The 11,379-nt window shown below is 56.2% G+C and overlaps 1 protein-coding gene across 1 annotated transcript; it reads left to right on the forward strand.

Annotated features, from left to right (window-relative positions):
• Positions 1 to 7,190: 7,190 nt before the first annotated feature.
• Positions 7,191 to 9,478, forward strand: VOLCADRAFT_57409 (uncharacterized protein; the record flags this gene model as incomplete). Its single annotated transcript, XM_002947624.1, has 3 exons — positions 7,191 to 7,274; positions 8,478 to 8,597; positions 9,350 to 9,478. 3 exons carry the CDS (start codon positions 7,191 to 7,193, stop codon positions 9,476 to 9,478), a joined length of 333 nt encoding a protein of 110 aa, XP_002947670.1.
• Positions 9,479 to 11,379: the final 1,901 nt, after the last annotated feature.

Here is an 11,379-nt window from a genome sequence, read left to right on the forward strand (position 1 = left end):
AGAGGCTGTAGAAGGCAGCGCACTTAGGAAGCCCGCCGAGGCGGCACACCGAACTGACGGCTTTATGATTTAAGAATGTGTAGACGGCGACCACGGAAGGCGGCCCGCTTGTAGAAAAGCTGCTGCGGCAGTCCTCAGAGTGCGGCACTAAAATGCCTGACAAGCGACTGCGGAAAGCAGCACGATTAAGAAGCCCACCGCGGCGGCACACCGAACGGGAGGCGTTGTGACCTAGGAGGATATAGACAGCGACCGCGGAAGGCGGTGCGCTTGTAGAAAACTGCTGTGGTGGCCCGCAAAGCGCGGCACAGAATGCATGACGAGCGGCGGTGAAAGGCAACGCGATTAGGAAGCCTGCCGTGGCGGCACGCCAAACCGAAGGTTTGGTATGGGAACTTGTAGACAGCGACCACAGAAGGCATCGCGCTTGTAGCAAACCGCTGAGGTGGTCCACTGAGTTCGGTTCACAAGAGGCTGCAGGAGGTAGCGTTCTTGAGTAACCCGCAGTGATGGCTTGCCGGATTACAGGCGTGGTATGTCAACAACGATCACAGAAGGCGGTGCACTTGTAGAAGGGAGACGGGGAGAGACACGTCTCAGACACGGGACCAGGAGTACCAGACACGAAGCGGGGTACAGAACGAGCCACAGCTATTAGAAGGCCGTTACTGTTCCCCATAAAACCCCATAAAGGGCCGACCCACTGATGGAGACCATAAGGGTAGTTGCCCGAGTAAGGTGTGGAAAAGCCAGAAATGAACAATCGTACCAAACGCCCTTGCCTGGGAATGTTTTTCAGCTAGGCGGCTGAAGAATGCATTAGCATCTTTCTGTATGAGGAGGGGCGAAGGCCGATACAAACGTCATTGGTTGGCCCATCAGGAAACCAGAGGCAAGGATGCCGTGAGGAGAGAAGGGTGCTACAAAACGTCAAGGCCTGCCCAGGTGCAGGCTACGGGAGTACCAGGGAGGGCCGCTAGACTGCCGGGGCCAGTGAAGGTTACCCTGTTAAAACGCAAGGCACGGCCATAGGAGCAGAGGAAAATTGGCCGAGAACTACCGAGCAGTCGGCTTCCCCGAGCAGTAGGGAATCGGCGAGTGGCAGTGACGAAGATATGCAACCCGGGCGACCAGGGCCAGGAGGGCGGAATCGGAGGACATACGCCAGGCTAGAGCCGAAGGGTCATCCGCTGCCGGCAGACAAGCGGAAAGGGACATCCGGTCCGAATCCAGGGGCCCGGTCGGGCAACAAGTGGATTGGCGAGCCTTGGGGAAAGACGTTGGCTGCAAAACACGGAGACAAGGCCATGTCACTCAGAGGCACGTTCGAGTCCAACGCGGCCTCAGACCCAGGAGCGATAGTGGCATTACGAATCGAAGGATTTTTGGGCTCCGAGGACGGCAGTCAACTTTTGTGGGGCGGCGCAAAGAACTCATGGTGATCGGTCTGACGGACGTGCTGGAACAGTTTTTCTGGCGGGTAGGGCAGGATCTCTGCGATGGATACACGAATCGCAGGAGGCGAGGCTACGACATGGACTGACACCCCTTATCGAAGAGATAGCAGAACAACTGGCAGCAGCCTTTCGAACAGCAGCGGGAACCTATCAGGGTGAGTCCAGTTTTCGGGGGAAAGTGTACAGTTCCCCAATTGATGACTACCGCGTGTCAGAGGAGCGATGCGGGGCCAACTTAGGTGACTTATAACGGGTGCCCGGGTGCACCACCCGGGGGTGGTCGGGGGGACGCGGAGACGAGAGTGAGAGAGTTGGAGATACGAAATGGGGAGAGTTTACAGTGGGAGCAGGAGTAAGGCGAGGCAGAGAGGGGGGCGCGCGGAGCACGGGTGGCCGGGGTGTTTTAGGTTGGCAGGGGGATGGAGGGTGGGACGCCGTGCGTGGTGCGTGGGGCTCGCTTAGGCTGAGAGCGTTACAAAGGTTGTAAGTGAGCCCTTCGTATCATACGGATGCTCGCCCCAACCAATCCGGCCCTTACGGTGGCGGGCTCTTTGACTTCAGAAATGCCAAATACAGAAGTACGGAGGGCCCGATGCCAACCCCGGATATCACACCAGGACGAGACAGTCCGAGTTTGGCCATTCCAGCACAGATTGCAGAGTCAGACAACAGATACCAACTAAGCTTTATTAAGACAGGTTACAGAAAATAGACGACTAGAAAGACTAGAGAAAGTCGAGGTCGCCCTCCCTCCCCACCCTTGTGAGACAGGACCAAACACGCACAGACTCATCAGTCATCATCACTCTCTGAAACCACCAGCCCCGCCCCCGTCCCGCCGGCCGGGAGGCGGGCGAGATGCCTAGTAGGATCCAGATAGCGGTGCAGGGTACCCAGAGAGCGGATGTGCGCGGAGCGCATGAGATCCCCATCGGCGACCCCCTGAGACTGGGCATGCTGCAAAGCACCCCAACGAAAACTGTGCACCGTCTCTCCACCGTATAGCCCAGCAGCGGTAAGATGAGCGACGAGGCGATATTCCAGGGCCTCGGTCGTCATCGGCGCCTCCCGATATGCGCGGCCACTGCACTCCGCCGGACGGAACAGGTATTGGGTGATAGGGGCACCGGCCCTCGTACACGTGCTCATGTACACTGCGAGAACCCACAGCGCGCAGATGAGAGGATCATGATCCGGACGCAACATCGTCGCAGGAGCACGCTGACCCTTGTACGTCTTGGTATTTAATTCTTCGATACGTAGTACAGTGTCGGGAGAGACACTCCCGTCAGGCGCGGGTAGGGGTAACGGCCAGCCCTGGTACTCGGTACGGCCATGCACCGTATCCCTGAAATCACTTAACACCAGCTTGCCGACATCATGACCGCGCTGATAAGTATGCCACATTAAAGCAAATAGAGACAAGTCCCGAAGCACCAAACTGCGAGCAAACAAATGCTCTTCATCGCCGGACACAATCCACAGATGGCAGGCCAGGCGACGAAACTTCTCCGCAGTCAAGGGGATGGCGCCTCGCTCCACATAACCGGCGTCACTCAGGTCCTGTCCGTAGCCCTTGACATAGCCGCGCACCAATGAGCTGTCGCAAGGATTCCCGCGGCTTTGAGAGGCGTCATAGTCCCCTTCCCGGCCCAGCTGCTTAAAGGCAGTCGCAAGGCTCGAGATAACCCCTTTTACAGCACTGGCGCTGGGACGCCGGTCTGCCCGCAGACGCCCAGGGTGCCGGGGGAACCACCATTCCACCAGATACGAAACAATGGACATAGGATCGCAGGTGAGCAAGGTGAGCCCGAGAGACTGGCGCTGCAACCAGCCATGAAATTCTCGTGCAGCACTTTGAACCCGCCGCCAGCTCTCAGAGACCCACTGACGTTGGTGCATTTGGTAGATGGAGAGCAAGGCGGCCGTGAGCGGCGGCCGCACTGACACGTCCCCGGTAAACTCAGAGTAATACAGAGCCGCGACAGGGTCTAAAGGCGGCGGCGCCGACCTCGGGAGACGGATAGGGCCCACAGCAAGCGGAGGCATGGCAGGGAGAGCATTACCAGGAAAGACCTGCGGTGATAGTAGAGCCGAGGCGTAGGACGCACTAAGCTGACGGACGTCCATCGAAAACAGACAAAACGTACCAGCGGCAGGTGTAACGGCGGGACGATGAGATCGTCACGCACAGGCGTAACGGTGACGAATCGATGAGAAGACGAAGTAGGGGGGTCTTGGCCCCACGGTAAGCCGCCAGGTACGAGAGGAAACATAATGCTAACGGATACTCGCGATAACACGAGTACTTGATTCAGGAACACGGACAATTATTACAATAAACCGGGGCGCGATCGCACTGCCAAAAATCTGGATATCACCGCAAAGGGCCTAAATTCGTTCGTGCGTGGTGCGTGGGGCTCGCTTAGGCTGAGAGCGTTACAAAGGTTGTAAGTGAGCCCTTCGTATCATACGGATGCTCGCCCCAACCAATCCGGCCCTTACGGTGGCGGGCTCTTTGACTTCAGAAATCTGACAGACGAAGCCACATAGGCCGCAAGCCACTTCAGCATATTTGTTGCACTTGCCGGCAGCCACGGAAGTCATAAATGCGCAGTGTTTACACCCTACAGGCGTAAATCCCGTATTTATTCGCTTATAAAGATGGACGACATTTTGCGATTTGCGACTTGCGACTTGCGACTTGCGACTTGCGATATGCGACTTGCGATTTACGAGTTGCAAGAGTCCACTTCGCCTCGCACCCTTTCTTTGTTATGCAGCCAGCCATAAGGTAGTTGCAAAGTTATGGCTGTTTGCAATGCAAATTACGGGTGCGCGGCGAAGTGCACTCTTACGTACGGCTTGCAACTTGCAAAGTTGAAAGTCGCAACTCGCAACTCGCAACTCGCAACTCGCAACTCGCATGGAACTCGCAAAATCTCGCCCATCTTTATGCGCGAATACATACTTGGTTCGCGCTTGCAGGGTGTAAACACTGCGCATTTGTGGCTTCGGGCTATGGTCGATCGCAAGCGCAAATATGCTGTAGTGGCTTGCGGCCTATGTGGCTTCGTCTGTCAGAGCAATGCGATGTAGCTGATCATACGCACAAGCTCGCTCAGGCCTCATCTAGTAACAACGTGCAAGTTCTTATCAGTATCTGCTGATGGTCCTTCTGGTGGGGGTCCGATAACTTTTGCCAACTGGGGGTCTAATGGCAAATTCCCCAGTGGTTATGGGCTTCTGAGCCTTCCCTTTGGATTTGCTTTTGGCTGTCTATTTGACACTTGCGTTGTCTGATGTGGGTGGGAGTCTTGTTTGCCCTCATCGTATCAGGTGCAGTGCACGGCCAGCTGGGCCGCTGGCTCTACTCTTCGTGAGTCTGAGCCCACTGTAACGACCACACTGCCTCGAGGCATCCCTAGCCCCGACGATGGACTGTTAGGTGCTAGCCTAGTCAGTCTCCCTCACGTGCGCTATATAGTTAGTTAAAACGAGTTTCTTGAACCCTGCCCGCTTCCCCACAACGGAGAATCACTTGAGAGACCGAGCTTTATATTAGGGCCTCGTGCCTTGATAGGGAGGGATAGGGTATGTACAGGGTTTCCTGACTTCCTCGGTCTTAGTGAACCCTCAACCCAAGAGCCGGATGAGGCCGGGGATGTAGAGGAGGCGTGTTGTGTGTTTCAGGCGCAGTGCGCAAACTCGCGTGACAGAGCCTTGACTCATGAGATCATGCGTGCGCGCGACGCCTCCCACCCCGGGGAGGAGAGCGGAACTAGTGGACCTGCGGCTCTCGGCTGCTTAGGAGGGGGCAGAGGCCCCTTGCGCCCCTCTCCCGTCTTCGGGAGGAGCTTAGGCGGTCTTTCCGTTGGGGCTGGGCAGCAGTCCCCGGCTAGTGTCAGGCCGGTCAGATACTTGACACGCACACGCACACGCACACGCACACGCACACGCACACGCACACGCACACGCACACGCACACGCACACGCACACGCACACGCACACGCACACGCACACGCACACGCACACGCACGCACACGCACACACACACACACACACACACACACACACACACACACACACACACACACACACACACACACACACGCACACGCACACACAAGTTTCAACTACTTGTGATTGTGTGTAATTCTCGTCAAAATTGAGGTGGCAAACACGTTCGCGCACTCGTTTGCTGTAGTAAAATCGGTTCTCGAGTGAGTCAATACTTCTCCCATTGTAAGATCCGCACTACAGGCGCGGAAACTGAACCACGTATGTATTCGCTGTATTCGCGTATAAATATGGGCGAGATTTTGCGAGTTCCTTGCGTGTTGCGAGTTGCGAGTTGCAGGTTGCGATTTGCGACTTGCGACTTGCAAGAATCCACTTCGCCTCGCACCCGTAATTTGTTATGCAACCAGCCATATGCGCCGTACCAATGATTTTCACCTGTTTTACATAGAATGTAGCACTGGCTGCTTATGCAGCTTGCGGGCCGGCTGGCGACGGCTCTGTTGGCTTCCCTAGCCATCGCCAACGACGCGTATTTGAATGCTCTATTACATTGGCCAGTATCATCGTGTCGCGTGTAACACCGCCAACAAGGGGCAGAGGGCCGTGTAGGGGCGCCATGGTACGTTCATGCACACAAGGGCAAAAGGGGCCGTGCAGGGCCGGGGCTTCCAGGATAGCTTTCGTATGTTGCGGCGTCAGGCCCCGCCTTGATGGCCGGGAGCGCGTCGAGCAGGGGGGTCGGCAACGGAGAGGCGTCGGCATCAGGGATCTACGAGGCGTTCGGAAATACCACGGCGCCCCTGTGTATGTGCCGTACAGACGCAAGAACACATACGCAGCCAGGTGCCGGATCCACGACCACAGATAGATAAGAGGCCTGAGTTTCTGTCGACGAAACTGTAGAACGCTTTGGTGGACCGGACCGGGGGTTACTACTGTTCGCAACTCAGTACGTGTGTTGGGCACCGTCTCACGCAAACGACGCCGCCGACAGTACGTCTATTAGTTCCAAAGGTATTTTGTGACGCCAACATGAAATGGAGGGGCTCATGGAACTCACGGCACAACGCACGTGCGCTAATCGTCTTAGCAAGCTCTACAGCGAACCAGCAGAATAAACGTGACGTGCAGCTTTAGGTCCACATAGCAATAGCAGGCGCAACGACACTAGTTGCAGAAATCCGTCCATTCCTTCCCTCGTGGCAATCCGCGCTGTTACGCCACCGTTTTTGACGCCTTCATTTTTACATGCCAGCAGAAGTTTTTCAGCTTGTAAAAGACACTTCGGTTAGTTATCGCAGCTTATTATGGTAACGGCCTCCGCATGCGCAAGTCACGTCACTTCACTTCACGAGGCGTCGCGCAGCAAAATCGTCGGATTTTCCACATGGCGTCCCGTACCTCAGAGACCTCGCAAATGTAAGTAAATCATAAGCATCTATCTGTCCTTGTGACTATGTGTTTTTAGTATCGAACTGCTCCCGGCAGATCTGGCCGCCCGAGGAGACGTTTTCCCGAGATGCAGTAATTAGCCGGTACCGATCAGGAACAGACACAAGTGCGGCCTTTCGAGACAAGACTGTGCCCACATCCACATACAGGCGCTCCTACAGCGCTTCTTCCTTGTTTTCCCAACTATGGCCAGTACGTCTGATCCGGCTGCGACGAGCGAGATGCCCGGGAGCAGCAGCAGCAGCTCGGAAGCTGGGATGAAGGAGTGCATCGACAATTGCCGCGAATGCGAGAGGATCTGCCTAGAGACCATTCCGTACTGCCTGTCGAAAGGTGTGAACGTTTCTAAGTTCTTTGGTCGTTGGATTCTGTGTTGTGCGCACCTGCAAGTAATGGTCCTTTTGTGTCGCCTAGCTAACAGGGTGCACCTCAAGATGGATATTCAATGCTTGCTAGTTTGGAAGGAAAACCGAATAAATGATACCACACATGTATAACGTGAAGCGGAACCGTCGCGTGCTTGTGGAGAGAAGCCAGTTCACTCGTGTATATGTACATCGTTCGACCCGTGGGTCGCTTGACTGAGAACCATTTCCAATCAGGGAACGTTTTCATCTTTTTGGGGCTTTTCGCAACGCGTCCTCGTGCAATTTATAAACTTATTCCAGGGGAGGGGGTCGGTCGGATTTCTGGAAACGGAAATCGCACTTCGCCCGCCGGATGATTCAACGCAGTGACCGTTGATAGATCCCCTCCTTCCATCGCGAGCTGCGAGAGCTAGCCCCCCATCCTCCTGCTGCGCACGTAGGTGGCCACCACGCCAGACCCGACCACATCATGCTCATGGTGGTACGTGCGTGCTGCGAGTTTGCAATATTTATATGGGGCTTTTTAGGCTTTAGCACGACGAAATATATATGTATGTACACTGGTGCCGTCGTTCATTTTTAACGCGCCAGAGCCGAACCAAGGGCTTTCTCGGGGCCTTGGTGGGTGTTTGGGCCACTTGGCCGCACTTGGGGGGAATTTCCCCCGTCATTTGTTTGATGAACGGCTCCCTCCATAACACCCTTCTCGCGGGCACCAGCTATCCATGACTCCTAAGATGCCAGTCGGACAGAGGACCCAGCACTGGTTTACCGGTGGCGCTGTTCGTGCTCTCTCACCGCTGGGGAGAGGCCATGAAGCCCTGAAGGCCCTGCGGGCCCCCTTGAGCGGTACCGCTGACGATCCCCACCCGTACGGCGGACACCGCCAGCAGCGCCACCAGCAGAGACACTCCGCTGCCTAGCAACACTTCGTTGGGAGACCCTTAGGGTTTTAGGGGTGGACCCGGACGAAGGTCACGGAGGGGAAGCGAGGTAGCCAACCAACCAACCAACCAACCACACACGGGCATTCCGATGAGCTAGAGCCAGCAAGACCACCACCAGGACCGCCCCGCCGAGGGAAGGCAGGGCAGGGGGGCCTCAGAATGTCCCCCGAGCGGACCTGAGCCGTGTGGCCGGGCACGTGTGTCGCAGCACGGTGGGTGACTTAAGGAGTTTCATTACCCCCTTTCCGGCTCACAACAACAGAATTGCGCGGCCATGTGCAACGTCTCCGCGCGCTTCATGATCAGCCGCAGCCGGCTGCACGTGCGCACGTGTGCGGTGTGCAGGGAGGTGAGCTAGCGGGGCTGTGCAGGGGGAATGGCGGGGGGGGGCCCAGCACGCGGGTTGAACACTGGCGGGCTGGAAATGGATAATCTTCGGGGAAAAGCCGGGGCGCTGCCGGGGCCGTGAGGTTGGGGGGTTGCGCCCTCCGCCTGGGGACCTCCAGGGCCTCCGAGGTGGATTACCTGGCCAGCTGCCAGAAAGCTGCAAGGACCAGTCTTCCCTCGCCTTCCGTACATATCGTGTCATGCATTGTCGTAAGGATGAGGACGCCTGTATCCGTGTCTGTGTGTGTGGTGGTGGGGTAGTAAGCGTGGCAAGGAGGACATAGGGGTTTTTGATCCGGGGCCTTCCCCCAGATATCTTGGAGGGGGGGGTCGACCCCAAGAGAACACACGCGGCGCGGGGCAGGAGGGAGGGACCTGAGCCATCCCGCTGGTTCAGGAGGTCGGGAAGGGGTGGGCAACACAAACACCCGCACTCGAACATGTGTGTGTGCGTGTCTCGCCCCGCACTGCGAGATGGTGTTCCTCCTCGTGGGTGTGTGGGTTGGTGTGCGCCGGTATTCAGTTGCAGTCGTACGGCAGCACAGCGGGCAGCAGCTCGGTCAGCGACACGTGGAGACTCAGGAAGAGGGGGAGGACGGGGGAGGGAGGGCCACATGCTGCTCCTTTGCCGGAGTTCGTTGCTTCGATATTCTTTTATTCTCCCTTTCGCCGTTCTACCCCGCACCCGTACCCTTATATCGTATGGCATCGAAGGTGTGCGAGGCGTGTGCGGAGGACTGTGAGGGGCTGATGGGGGCGGATGACGAGTGCATGCGCAGCTGCGCCGAGGCCTGCCGCATGTGCGCCACGACCTGCGCAGATATGGCGACCCGCCGGCCTTAAAAGGTCGCTGCTGCAACTACCGCAACTACCACAACTACCACACCTGACGACGTAGACCCTGCGGACCCTGCGCACTGCAGCCGCTACGGCGACGAACAGCGGCGACTGAGCTGCGGCGCGAGAACACCGGAGAGCAGCCTCGGCAGAAACATGGAGTTGCGATGTGTCTTGTTTAGGCACACAACTGTGATGTGCTAGAAGAGTGACAACTGTCTTTAGCTTGAAACCCGTTGTACAGCGTTATGTTGCCATTCTCTAGGTTGTTGCGCACACAATATGTTTTCGTGCATGGTTGGAAGTTGGATGTCCTCACAATCCCACTATGGGGGGGATAATTGTGAGGAGCTTTCCCTGCTGAAGTTGTGTAGTAAGATGTGGACACGGAGTCCTGGTCCATTCGGCAGCGGCTGGCAGGGCCATTGGCAGTTGCACCTGGTTGCGCCTGAAGGCTATACACATGTGGGAGCTCAGTTCTGTGTCCGGCATATAAGTGGACACGGCACAAAGCAAGTTTTGAGTCGCACATGTCAGCAAAAGAGCCCCCTATAAGCTGGGGCCCTGGACTCCCCTAGCTGAGATCATTTTGCAATATCGGTAACTGATCTGGGCCCGGTGGGGTGTTAATTTTCACGCTGTGCATCGTGGCTATGTTCCCGCCCTCCTTTCCCACCATTTTTTCTGCGCATTTCTCATTCATACATGCTGTCGCTGCAAATGCCTTTAGGCAGGCAGGTAGGAAGTATTCGAGCCACAGATATATGTGTATCTTGCAGTTTGCAGAAACGGGTGTCAAGCACACCCCGCCCCCGCGACCAACGGGAACCGACAGCGGAACTCAACCCTGTAAATGTGGTTGATGCAGCCCTGCCCTGATCCTGAAGCCGCAGAACCTTGTCCCGCCAGCTGAGGGTGGGCTCTCCATGGGACCCTTGACGGCGCCTCCCCGGAAAACACAGTGGTGTAGCTGCTGAAACCAAGGAACGATGACTGCTTGCATGACATACGTGTGCGCAGGGTTCTTCACCCCGATTCGGGCCCGAACTTTTGAGATATTTCCGTTTTGCCCGAAAGGAAAATTAGTGCGCCCCGGAGCATTCCGAACGGATTTGGGGCCTTTTAGAGCATTTTTTCGGGGACCCCACCGAAGCCTTTTGAAGGCATTTTCGGAGAAAACCGAACGATATGTCAGCGTAAATTTGCATGTTTTCGGGCGCAGACGGGGCCTGGAAACCGGGCTTGCCGTATAAGGCCCGCTTGGTCACCAGTCAAACAACAAGTACAAATGTGCATTGCGGCTGTTTCGCAGCTGTATCGCAGACATTTTCATACATCTAAGCATATCCATATCCCACATTTTCATACATCTAAGCATATGCATAGTTAAACATGCCCGAGTCAACTGATGATGAGCGCCCAACCAAGGTGCCCCGCATCTCCCTCGGGATTCGCGGCTTCGGCAAGCTCGAACCGCCTGTTTGCCTTCGATGTCAGCGAACTTGACGTTTTGCAGAAAGAGTTTTCAGTTATGAAGTCTAAGATAGCCTTGCTTTGGGTAAAATCCTTGCTGAAATATTCTCCCAGGAGCTATGTTCCAAAATAAAGTCAAACACCTGTTGATTCAGCCGTCCTAGCATATAACGAAGAATCCAGCTAAATTGTACCCCGGAAACCGCTTCAGACAGTTTCGGGGTACCCGAAAACGCTATCCGGCTGACAGGAAAATTTTCGGGGAGGGCCCCGAAAGGTTACTCAGAGGGTTTCGGACACGGCCGAAATTTTTGGGAACCCTGGTGAAGAACCCTGCGTGTGCGTAGACAAATTAGCACGGGAGAGTCCAGTCAGCGGTAGCAGCTGCAGCAGCAGCAGCAGCAGCCCCCGCTGGTTAAGAGCCAAGTCACCGC

The sequence above is a fragment of the Volvox carteri genome (genome assembly GCF_000143455.1).
Source record: "Volvox carteri f. nagariensis unplaced genomic scaffold VOLCAscaffold_7, whole genome shotgun sequence".
Lineage (NCBI taxonomy): Eukaryota > Viridiplantae > Chlorophyta > Chlorophyceae > Chlamydomonadales > Volvocaceae > Volvox > Volvox carteri.